This window comes from Ichthyophthirius multifiliis (assembly GCF_000220395.1).
Source record: "Ichthyophthirius multifiliis unplaced genomic scaffold scaff_1120509250877, whole genome shotgun sequence".
In the NCBI taxonomy this organism is placed as follows: Eukaryota; Ciliophora; class Oligohymenophorea; order Hymenostomatida; genus Ichthyophthirius; species Ichthyophthirius multifiliis.
Window position 1 is genome coordinate 56,409 of NW_004086413.1, and position 12,973 is coordinate 69,381.

General features: G+C 14.2%; 3 protein-coding genes across 3 annotated transcripts, besides 29 other annotated features; 1 reads left to right on the forward strand and 2 right to left on the reverse strand. All coding sequences in view use genetic code 6, as the record gives it.

The window, feature by feature from the left end:
* Positions 1–218: 218 nt before the first annotated feature.
* Positions 219–764, forward strand: IMG5_105970 (hypothetical protein; the record flags this gene model as incomplete). The annotated part of the gene is made up of 1 exon (XM_004035053.1): positions 219–764. The coding sequence occupies one exon, from the start codon at positions 219–221 to the stop codon at positions 762–764; it is 546 nt and encodes a 181-aa protein (XP_004035101.1).
* Positions 765–2,384: 1,620 nt separating this feature from the next.
* Positions 2,385–2,430: a microsatellite.
* A 491-nt stretch (positions 2,431–2,921) lies between these two features.
* Positions 2,922–2,951: a microsatellite.
* IMG5_105980 (hypothetical protein) lies at positions 2,950–4,038 on the reverse strand (the record flags this gene model as incomplete). The annotated part of the gene is made up of 3 exons (XM_004035054.1): positions 2,950–3,302; positions 3,596–3,748; positions 4,011–4,038. 3 exons carry the CDS (start codon positions 4,036–4,038, stop codon positions 2,950–2,952), a joined length of 534 nt encoding a protein of 177 aa, XP_004035102.1.
* Positions 3,306–3,384: a microsatellite.
* Positions 3,415–3,514: a microsatellite.
* Positions 3,758–3,850: a microsatellite.
* Positions 3,769–3,837: a microsatellite.
* Positions 3,770–3,852: a microsatellite.
* Positions 3,799–3,850: a microsatellite.
* Positions 3,903–3,961: a microsatellite.
* Positions 3,957–4,000: a microsatellite.
* Positions 3,957–4,009: a microsatellite.
* Positions 3,959–4,001: a microsatellite.
* A 787-nt stretch (positions 4,039–4,825) lies between the features above and the next one.
* Positions 4,826–4,864: a microsatellite.
* Positions 4,865–5,499: 635 nt separating this feature from the next.
* Positions 5,500–5,542: a microsatellite.
* A 1,118-nt stretch (positions 5,543–6,660) lies between these two features.
* Positions 6,661–6,690: a microsatellite.
* A 674-nt stretch (positions 6,691–7,364) lies between these two features.
* Positions 7,365–7,421: a microsatellite.
* Positions 7,401–7,438: a microsatellite.
* Positions 7,404–7,445: a microsatellite.
* Positions 7,446–7,867: 422 nt separating this feature from the next.
* Positions 7,868–8,035: a microsatellite.
* Positions 7,870–7,941: a microsatellite.
* Positions 7,875–8,027: a microsatellite.
* Positions 7,883–7,996: a microsatellite.
* Positions 7,972–8,026: a microsatellite.
* A 251-nt stretch (positions 8,036–8,286) lies between the features above and the next one.
* IMG5_105990 (hypothetical protein) lies at positions 8,287–8,809 on the reverse strand (the record flags this gene model as incomplete). Its single annotated transcript, XM_004035055.1, has 4 exons — positions 8,287–8,433; positions 8,531–8,581; positions 8,714–8,765; positions 8,793–8,809. 4 exons carry the CDS (start codon positions 8,807–8,809, stop codon positions 8,287–8,289), a joined length of 267 nt encoding a protein of 88 aa, XP_004035103.1.
* Positions 8,487–8,511: a microsatellite.
* Positions 8,810–8,866: 57 nt separating the features above from the next.
* Positions 8,867–8,950: a microsatellite.
* Positions 8,892–8,926: a microsatellite.
* Positions 8,951–10,742: 1,792 nt separating the features above from the next.
* Positions 10,743–10,785: a microsatellite.
* Positions 10,747–10,786: a microsatellite.
* A 7-nt stretch (positions 10,787–10,793) lies between these two features.
* Positions 10,794–10,830: a microsatellite.
* The last annotated feature ends 2,143 nt before the right edge of the window (positions 10,831–12,973 follow it).

Below are 12,973 nucleotides of genomic sequence, written 5' to 3' on the forward strand. Positions count from 1 at the left end.
AGAATATTTTCAAAAATATAGCAAAAAACACTAAAAATTAAAATAGAATTACTAAATATTTTCCAATTGTATAAATGACTCTAACCTTTTAGAAAATATTTAAAATCTTGATTTTTCTGATCTATTTGATTTTATAGAAAACAAATAGTTAACACCTGATTATTTTAGAGATTTTAAATAAGATGAATTTAATAATATGAGATAAAGTTTAGAAATATATGCCAAAAAATTATATAAAACCAGAATAAACGATGATTTAATAAATCAACGAGAAAACCTATCATATGAAATAGACGAAATAATACAATAAATCAATTAAATCCTAGCCCTAAAAGACAAACAATAAATTGTTTAAAAATTCGACAAAGACCTCCTTTTAACACTAGAATCTAAGATAAGCCGTCTCTAATCTCTCGATAGTCTCATTCCACACATAATTTGCGAAGTTCTCAATAAAGCCAGTGATTTTAGTAAACAACTTTTCGAAAATTTTATCACTTTCCGCCAAAACGCTATGTAGATATGTACTTAATTACAAAACTTCTCCTCTGAAAATGACCGATCCTTCAAATATGAATTCGCCAATATAAATTTACAAGACCCAAACAAAATAAGAGTAATGCGCTATAATATTTCTTTAAAAAATGAAGACCTGTCATCTTTACAAGAAGGCCGTATATTAAGTGAAAACCTAGTTTTTTTCATAATCGACTATTTTTCAGAACGTAACCTCTCTCCCATATATAAAAACTCTCAAATTCTGATCTTAAAATCATCCTTTTTTTCTTCTCTATTGCCCACAGGGTCACAATTAATTCCGGAATCAATAAACTACGATAATATAAAAAACTACACATAAGAATATAGGGGAAATACATCAAATATATTCGAAAAATTTAAACGTATTTTAATTTCTTTGTAAATAACTTATAATAACTGGATACTAATAGAAATAAAAAACACTCCAGATAAAGAAATACTAATTTATGATTCTGATATGAGACTTTTTTTACCTTATCATGAACGAATTTCTAACATAATAAGGTTATATATATAACTTGAATTGTAAAATAAAACTGATTTGCCATAAGATTAATGCGCTTAAATTGCAGATTAATATATAGGAAGATCTGTTTCAGTACCTTAGAATAGTTTACCATAGGATAATTGTTTGTTTTTTTGTAAAAATTTGAGTCTATGTGCATAGGGAAAGGCTTTACATGCTACTAGCTATAATATGTAATAGATTAATAGTTTTAGACTTGAAGTTTTTACAAATTTATTGAGAATCGGATATAGTTAAGATAGAAGTCTTTAATTTGAAATTTTGTTTTGAAAAAAAATAAAAAACTTAATATTAATATAATCTATTTATTTATATATATATAAAATATTATATTTTTCTATATTAATATAAATTTTTTACAAATATATAATAATGCTAAATACTATTAATTTAATAATGATTATTATATTTTAGAAATATTTCAAATAACCTGTATTATTTTAACTGCTTTTATGTTTATAATTTTTGTATATAAATTTTTTAAATAAAAAATATATATTATTATAATTTTTTTATATTTAGAATATAAATCTATATTTATTTATACATGTTTTTTTTAATAATCTTTATTTAAAATCTAAAATCTAAAATGTTCTATCCCTTTTAACTGAACTAATTTATTAATACAATAATTATATATTATTAGCTATTATCCAAAATCTAATTGATTTTTTTTTTTATAATCTCGATTATAATTTAATTTCATATTAATATATATTATTATTTTATACTTGCTTATATGTAAAAACAAGAAGTTTTTAAAAAAATATATGAATATTATAAATTAAACAAATTTAAATAATAAATTAAAATAATTAATAAATATTGACAATGTATAGTAGAATTTATATACTTTTTTTGTTTAATATTTGTTTATTTTATTATTACTACTTATCAATAAATTAAATTAAATTTCTTTTTGTTTAAATAGTTAAAAATCCTTTTATATCACAGTGAGAATATTTTTAAGTATTTATATTTAACTTTGGACTTTCGAATATTATTCTTTATTTTACTTATAAAAATAATAAATATTAAAAAGAAGAAAAAAAAACACACACACAATAATTTATATCTAATTATATTAATAAAAATACATTCAAATAAATAATTTTTGTTTTATAAATTAATTCAATATTTATTTATTTAAAATTAAATATTATAATGCAATTTTATTTTTAGAAGAATAATAAAATAATTAAAAATGAATCAAAAATCAAAGAAATAATTCAAAATTAAAATATTTTATAATAAAAATATTTAAAAAGAAAATTTTAATTAAAATATAAATCTATTATAATTACTTATTATTATTATAATTTTATCTTTTAAATATTAAATATTTTTTTTTTTATATATGTAAAATAGATATTTAGTATTTAGAAACTTTATATGATTATAAATATCTTAATTGTGATAATTTATTATGTCTATTCATAAAATTCAATAAATATAATAAAATAAAACTATAAAATGAAAAAAATATTAAATTTAATATATTTATTATAAATCTTTTATTTTAAATAATTTTTTTTTGTATATATTTTATAATATCTATTATTATTTTATTATATTTTGTCTATTAATTGAAAAATTTTTATTTTTATTTTTGATAAAAAAGAAAATTATTTATATTTTTATTTTAATTTTAATTTATTTAATAATTATTTAATTTAAATAATTTTTCTTTTAAAAACAAAAATATTATTTGTTTTATATAATTTAATTTATTAAAATGAAAATAATTTTGATTTTAATTAAATAAAATGATTTTTTTGTTTAAGAAGGTTAAAGTATTTAATATAAAATAAAAGGGAAAAATAATTTTTTTAATTTTATAATTTATTAAAATTTATTTTTCTAAGTTTTTTTCTATGTTTTTTTCAAAAAAACTCAAAATTATTTTTTTCAAACTATTTAAGTTATTCAATAAATCCGTAGTTCGGACAAGCAACATCTCTTCTACTTTATACATAACTTAAAATCTAATATAGTTATTAAAATAAAAAATAATATATATATAAAAATACATATTCAAAACCTAATTTAAATTTTTTCATTAAATACATACAAACAATAGTAGCAGATCGAGATTTTCCTTAAGCACAATGGATAAGTATTTTGTTTTTGTTATCTTATAATGCATTAGAAATAAATTCCCATGATTCTTTAAAATGCTAAGAAATATTTGTAAAATCTTCATCATCAATACTTATTTTCAAATAGCTAATTTAAGCTAATATATATATATATATATATATATATATATATATATATATATATATATATATATATATATATATATAATAAATTATATAATAACATTATATTCTTTTAAATTTATATTAATATATTAATATTTATATAAAATTAAATAATTATTTTTATTTATTTATGATATATTAATATAATTATTTTAATAATTAAATATTATTTTTTATTTTATTTTTTAATATTAAATTAATTTTCAATATCATATAATATTATTTTTTTAATTAAAATAATATTAGTTTTTTTTTTTGTACAGACGATTTAATTAAAAAAAATTTTCAACTTCTGAAGTCATATTAAGAATATGAGTTAATCCAATATTATCTATAACTTCTTAAGAAGCAGCATGTTTCCAATTTCCATAATATAATTTTCCATTTAAAATATCATTTGGATAAACTATTTAGCTATCTAAATTGAATATAGTTAAAAAATATATTTAAATATATTAATATGTTTAAATATATATATATATATATATATATATTTAAAAATATTTATATAATTATATATTTTTTTTTTATATTTATATATAATTAAATTTATTTATTTAAAAATATTATATTTATATTATTATTAATAAAATGAATTATATATATATTATAATGAATTATTATTATATATATTTATTTTAAATTATATTTTTTTTAATTATAATTTTTTATTTATATACTATTAAATTATTGAAAACATTTTTTCATAAAATTATATTAATTAAAGAAGGAATTTGACTCGTTTCTTAATATATGAATTTCCTAAATTTTATTTTTTTTCAAAATTTTATAAAAATTAAAAGCTTAATTAAATTCGACATTATCATATTTTGCATCTTATATATATTTTAATAAAGTATCTTCAGTAATTTTAATATGTCCATTACTTAATAAATTATTATATTCTTTATTTTATTATTTTTATATTTAGACTATAATCTAATTTAGCATTTACTATTTCTCGTTATTTTCCGCTTAAAATATTATAAAATTATAAAATCTTTTTGCCTTTGAAAAAATATCCTTTTTTTCACATGATAATAATTATTAGATATCTTCTAATTTAATGTTTTCTTCTTTTATTTGTATTTCTTTTAATATATTTTGAGATATAGGTATTAAATTTTAAAATTCATATGGAATACACTATGGATTACCTAAATCATATATTATGAAACTGTTTTTTTATTAATGATGTGCTGCTCTTTGAAGTAAATTATAAAATAAATTTATGTCTATAAATGATATTTCTATTTGTTTTTTTTGATTTGTATCTCTTGATATTTTTCTTAAATTTTTTTTATTATCCATATTTATTGTAATTAAATTATAATTTAATAATTCTTTTTGAATTTTTTTTTTTCTTATTTTTATTTAATATGTTTTTAAATTATAATGATTAAAATTAAAAAAAAAATTACTTTTATAATAAATTTTATTTGATTTTTTTATTATAGTTATAAAAAAATATGGATAAAAAAAATAAATATGTATGTATATATATATATATATATATATATATAAATATATATATTATTTAGGTAATTTATTAAAATAGATATATTAATACATTATTTATATACATGAAAAATTATTAAATAATATTTAATTTTAAAAATTTTTTATTATATTTAATTATGTAATAATTTTTATTTCTATTTACATATAAATGAATTTTTTAATTATTATTTATATATATATAGTTAACATTATTATTTATATTGAATGTATTATAATTTTAATTTTAATTTTTGCTATATTTTTAATTGTCTAAAGTAACTTTTTATAAAACTAAGTTCATATTCAATTTAAATTTTAATTATATATTAGTTTTTTAAATAATTATACACTACATTTATATTTATTTTCATATATATAATACATTTAATAAACAAATAAATTATTTATATTTTATGGTCTAATATAGCTCTAATTATTCGAATTATTATTAAATAATAAATTACAACGAAAATCTATATTTAAAAATTTTTACTACTTAGTTGAAGAATTATCATTTTTTTATTTTATCGTTACCATTTTAAATAATACTATTATTCATACTATTTTAGTTATTTTAAATATTCATTTATTATTTTAAATTAGACATAAAATTTTTTCCCATCCATTTAATTTTCGAAACTATTTTAATTTAACTAATTTTATAAAGTCATCTAAAATATTTATTATCTAATCTAAGATTTTAATTATTAATTTTAAGAACTGAAAATCACTTCGTATATAATAAATAAACTCTATTTTACCACAGACTTATATAATTCATTCTGATTTTTCTCTTTCAAATTATTTTTCTCAAACATCACTGTAACAGGATATAATTATGTCATGATTTTTATGTATTTCCGAATAAAAATATATCATTCTAAGAATTAATTAACTATATGATTTTCCCTACGTTTTATTTTTTCATATATTTACATTCCTTTGTAAATACTTTAGCTTTCTAAAAGTTTCTAAATTAATTATCAATTTTTTTATATTAGATATGGTATTTAGGAAACATTATATGCATTATATAATTATTTATATGAATAAATATTAATTTACTTTATATTTTCTGTATTAATTTTATTTTTAAGTATTATCTAAAATATTTCTTTTAATTTTATCTATATATTAAAAAATTTCTAAATATCAAATTCATGATGCATATAATCTATTGCTTTTTTAATATATAAATACTTATATGTATTTTATATTTCTATTTCTTTTAATTATTTAAATCTATTTTTATTTTCTTTCCTATTAAGAACTTACTTTCTTAATAAATACTTTTCATTAAATTTATTTCATAATTTCTAAATATATCTAAAATTCGGCAAGTATAATTTTCTCTTTTTTTGATGACTATTCCTATAATTTTTGTTCTTTCTATTGTTATTATATATATTTGTCTATTTCATTAATTTCAGAATTTTGCCTTTATTTTTTTTATCCCCGTCTTTAATATCAAAAGAATACAACTTATTCGCCAAATCATGAATAAAAGTATAATTATTGTATTTTAACATTATAATAGTAACTTCAGAGAACACAATTTATCAACCTCCAAACTCACTCATTAATTTTTTTTTTTTTGTAAGATCGTGTTATTACATTAATATATTGATTTTTTCAAATAGAAAGTAATGTTTAAAGCCGATAAGTCAATATATTTATTTTATTCATTTTATTTGAATTTTTTAAGACATTTAAGTTATATATTTTCATTTAAATTTCTATTATTAAATAAAATAAAAAACTATTGCCTATCTTTTTTATAATATAATGAAAATTAATACACATATATGCTCGTGATTTTAAAGATATATTATTAAATAAATTTTAATTAAATAAAATTTATTTTTAAATATTCATAATTTTCATGTATTTTATTATTAATATTTTTTTCATTTTCATATTAATATTTATATATAAGTTAAAACTAAGAAAATAACTAAATTCATTGATATTAATTGAGTTTATATATACATAATAACATATTTAAATATAATTAGAATAAATTTTGTTTATTTCATTATTTATTATTAAAAAAAAAAAATATTATATAATTTTTATTTCATAAAAAAAAAAAAAAACTAATAAATAATCAATTTATTTTCTTTTATTTTTATTAAAAAAAAAAAATCTATAGTATATCTAATCATTACTTTGATTAAAAAAATAAAATAAAAGTCGCATAAATATTTTAAGATATTAAGATATTGTAAATATATAAATAATAGATTTATATAAAATATTTTAATTTTTTATATTAAAAGAAAAAATATATTTGTCTATTTATATATATTTATTTTTTAATTTAATATATATTATTAAATATTTTAAGAAAAATTATTCTTATTTATAAAAACAAAAATAAAATTATTTATTTAATATGTTTTTTGTTTATTATTAATCTTATTTATTCAATAATAAAAAATTAAATATTTTAATAATTTTATTTTTATAGTTTAGAAATAATGTTTTAAATTTCATTTTTAAATATTTTTTAATTCATTTTCTTAGTTTTTAATTTATTCTTATTACAAATCATATTATTATTATTATTGTTATTATAAAACTTATTATTAAACTTGTTATTAAACTTGTAATTATGATTATTATTGTTATTCTTATTAATCTTTTTGCTTGATTTATTCTTTTTACTTTTCTTTAGCTTATTCTTTTTATTTACTACTTTTATTTTTATTTTTCTAGTCCCTTTTCGAGCTTGATCTTGATCTCGATCTCGATCTTGAAGATCTAGAACCATCAGAATCAGAATCAGATCCAGATCCAGAACTTGAATAATCGCTTCTAGACGAATTAGAAGAGCTTGAGGAACTACTTTCTGTATAACTTTTTTTTCTTAAATATGTATAATAATTTTCATATGTAATGTTTTAATTTTTTGAATTATAATTTTTAATTTATATATAAAAATCATATTATTTTTAATTTTGAAATCATATCATATCATATCATATTTAAATAGAATAAAAAATTTACCTTCTTGAATATTTTCTATTACTTTTTTTTTATAAATATATAAATATATATATATATATATATATATATATATATATATATTAATATATATATATATTATATTTTATAAATTATTTTATTAATTTTTTTAAATATTTATATAATATTTATATATTATTTAATATAAAATAATATATATTTTTATATATGATTATATTAATAATGTTTTAAATATAATATATATCTATTAACTAATTAAATTTATATTAAAAAAATAAAATAAAATAAAATTAAAAAATTTAATGAACCTTCTTGAACTAGATCTAGAACTACTTTACTATCTTCTTAAATTATTTAAATATAAAAATATTTAATTTAAAGGAAAAAATTTAATAACACCTTCTTCTTTTTTCATCACATTCATTAGCCCTGTATTTTCAAACAAAAAAAAATTATTGTTTGCCAAATTCACAAATAATTATTTTGAATTATTATTTCTGACCAATGGCCTCTTCTTCCACAATTATAGCATCTATCAACAGGTTAAGGTCCTCTAGACCTTGATACTTTTTATCCTGCAGGTTCTACTATCAATACTTTTCCATCTACTTAAGCCTTTTAAATATTATTTAATTATTAGTTATTATTATATAATTTTTATATATATTAAAAAAAAATAAAAAAAAAAAATAAGTAAAATATAATAACAAACTTTATTCATCTTTTTGATTGCAGCTTCTGCATCATGATAATCTCTATATGTCTATTTATTTATTTTGATAAATATAAATGTATTATATTAAAAAAAAATAATTATAATATTATATATAATTTATATATATTGTGTAGGTTTATTAACTATAAACGAATATGATCTTTTCATTATAATATCAACTATTTTTCCAAACTTCTTAAATTCATAATCCAAATCTTCTTCAGTAGTCCTGCTTGAAAAATTTGATATATATATTTACGGATTTTTTCTAGACATTTTTTTTTAAAAATCTAATAAAAAAAAAAATTTAAAAAAATAAATTAATTAAATTATAAAATATTTAAAAAAAATCTAATTTAAAATAAATAAAAATAAAAATAAAATAAAATATAATTTATAGATATAAATAAAAATATTAAATATATAATTTTTTTTAAATTTATCTTATATAAAATTATAATCTATTATAAATATTAATTTTTGATCATAATTAAAAAATAAAATAATTATATTATAATAATATCATAGCTTTTATTTAAACTTATAAATAGATATAATGTCAAATTTTGATCAAAAATTATAATAAAGTTAAGTTTTATAAAATGTAAGCTAATATAACTTAAAATTAAAAAAATAGAAGGTAAAACTACAATTAATAACATATAAAAATTAAATTTTTAATACTTTTTTAAACTGATATTTAATAATTATTTAATTATAAAATAAAAATATAAACTTTGATTATAATTTATTTGATAAAATTTTATATAAATTAAGTATCGATAGTATTAATCGTTTTTCAAATAGATAAAGACGTTCTTCTTCAGATAATTTTTAATAAAAAAATAATAATAATTAATAAGATTATAATATTTAATAACCTTAATCTGCTGGTAAAAAGAAATGGCTAAAATTATAAAATATATTTAAATCAATACAGCTATTTTAATAATAAGAAGTTATTTAAATAAACTCTCCAGTAATATATTTTTTAAAAATAATATATAATAATTAATCGAATAAAAAAAAAATTAGAATGAAATTATTTGGGATAATCATTTTCCTAATCTTATTAGTAAATCAGAAAATTTAGAATAAAATTAATAAAAAAAATCAGAAAATATTTAAAAATTATTAGATAAATTGAAATAAGAGGCAATCCATGAAGTAAATATATAATTAAAGAAAAAAAAAAAAAAATTACAAAATAAAAATATTTTCAATTACATTTTTTTTAATAACTAATAAAAAATAAACAAAACTAAAAAATTATTTTTTTAAATATTTTTTTTTTATTTAGTAATATAAATATATAGGCTCAAAAAGAAAAATAAAAGGCCTTTGAAAACATAAGATAAAAAGCATAATTTTTCGAATGTATTTAAAATGGATCAAAAGAAGATATTACATTCATCGAAAAATATTTACAAAACGATCCTAAAAAGTATAAAAGAATATAAATAATAATTTATTAAATTTACAAATAAAAAATAGATATTTATTAGAGGATAATAATCCTGAAAGAAGATAAAATCATTATGATTAATTTGGTAAAACTCCAATTTATTCGGCAGCAAAAAATGGAAATTTAAAAGTATATAAATAATACATTATATTTTATTTAAATAAAGAAAAGGTTTTAAAAATTCTTAAGAAATATAACGTAAATCCATTTATAATATCTAAAATAAATTAAAGTGAAAATATATATGATTATACCCTTTCAGTAGCATGCAGGTAATATAGAAAAAATGAATAAAAATTATATATATATATATAAATATAAATATTTTTATTTATTTATAATAATTTTAAACAATTTTAATATATATATATATATTACTTTAAATATTATTTAATTATAATTACAGAATCTACAAAAAAAATATTTATTTTTATTTTAATAAATAAATATAGATGGGGACATATATAAGTTGTCTAATATTTACTTGATAATTATCAATGGCCTTAAAAAATAATTAAGGAAGCGATAAAGAGTACAGATAATAAATAAATTAAATAGATTTTACAAAAGCACAATAAATGATAATAAAAACAATGTTTTATATATTATAAAAATATTAAGTAATAAAAAATATTTTAATATTTTTTATAAATATATAGGATTTAAAAAATAAGAAAAGATAAAATATGCTATAAAATATATATATATATATATGCTAATATTAAATTGATATTGAATAAACCCAAATAAATAATAAAAAAAAATATAAAATAACAATAAATAAATATTTTTATTTATATATATATATATATAAATATATATATACATATATTAATAATAAATAATTAATAAAAAATTATCATCATATTTCTATTTATTTCTTTTTTTATATTGTATCTTCCACTTCATTTTTTAAATTTTAATCATATTCATCTAAAACTGACTAAGTATCATTTTTAGAAATACTATAATAATTCTAAGGCATATAATTTTCTCCTTTTAAATTATTTTCTAGTTAAGGTTAAGATGTTTGTAAATAATTATCATAATTTTTTTATTTAAAAAACATTTCATTACAATCCTCAACTGATACAAAAGATAATTTTGATACTATTTTAATCTTTCCTATACAAAAGAAATATTTTTCCACTAACTAAATATGATGTTTATATGGTCTTAAAAGCATACCATTGAAAAATTTATATTCTATAAAAGCAACTAAAACTATAATAATAAAATTTATAGTAAATCCAGAAATACATATACTTAGAAAAGTTAAAATCAATGCATAATATTTATTTAATAAAAATTTAAAGCATCTTTTCTCATCCGGACTAGAAAAACTTCTTGAAATTAAATCACTTAAAATAATTGTCCAAGTGCCTTATAATAGTTAATTCAAATAGACTTAAATATTAACTTATATTATAGTCTCCATTACCAAATAAAAAATAAAACATGTGGATTATATTATTATACATTTGTAAATAAATAAAAGCATATATGTTGTACTACCTATTAATTTTTCAAATACCATGCTTTCTGTATATATCAGATATAAACTTAGAATTAATTAAAATATGTTAGAATGTGAAAATAATGAAGTGATAAAATGATAAAATTAGCTATTTTATAATTAATAGTTAAAATTATTTGCTATTGTTAAAAAATCTACTGAGTCTTTGCTTTCAATTAAATCACTAATAAAAAATGATAATATTAGAATAATTATAATTAAGCTAGAAAATGGTAATATTATATGTTACATATTTTTTTTTTTTTTTAATTTATCTATATTTCAATTTTCATAATAATTTATAGATATATAAGATCTATATGTATAATTTTATTTATATAACACATATTAAATTTATTTATTAAATATTAATATTTTATTTTATTTTAACAATAATAATAAAAATTAAATTATAATTTTAATTTAAATTTTATATTTATACATAATTTTATTAAATATTTGTTTGATCTTAATATATTTAATATTAAAAAAATAAATTAATTAAACTTCTTTATATTTATATTTTTTTTTTTAATTTTAATTTAACATTTTTTACTAAATTTCATTGACAATTTTTTTCAAAAATAATATAATATATCTTATCAAAAATTATATTTATAAAATAATTTTTATATATCTAATTTCTAAAAATACTTTATATTTAATTAATAATTAATTAATCTTAATTTTTTAGTGTCTTTAGTTATATTTTAAATAAAATTTTCTTAAAAAAATAAGAATCAATTAATAATTATAAACCAATATAAAATATAAGTATAAATAAAAAAAAAGTAGTAGAAATAAAAATTTGATTTAAATATTTTTTCAGCAATAAATGTACCATTTTATTATTTTATAAATAAAGATTAAAATAATAATAAATATAAAAACCGTAAGTCTATTATGTATTTTGTAATTTTTCTTAAACTTTATTTTTACTAATAACGATTATTTTACTCATATAAAAAGTCGAAAATTAAAAAAATATTTTCTGTTTAAATTTTTTTTTTTATTAATTTAAAGTTTTCTGGATTTTTAGAGAATTTGGTTGTTAATTCGTAAAAAATAACTAATCAATTTTAAAAATTAAATAATAAAAATTATGAAAAAAGAAAATTTTTTATTATATAAAATTAAAAAGCTTATATATTTCAAAAGTAGATAAATTTTATATATTTGTAAAAAATAAATATTTATGATGAAATATTACATAGATATGGTTTTTTTAAATATTCTATTAGATTTTATAAAATTAATAAAAATATGCTTTAATATAATTTTCTAGACTTTTTATTTTTCGAATTATTTATTTTTAATAAAATATTATATAATTAAATAAAAATAGAATTTTAAAAGTAATATATAAAAATTAAATTAAATAAAATAAAATATGATAATTTTTTTGAGATTTTATACATATTTTATTATTATTATATGTACTGAATTATTAATTTAAAAT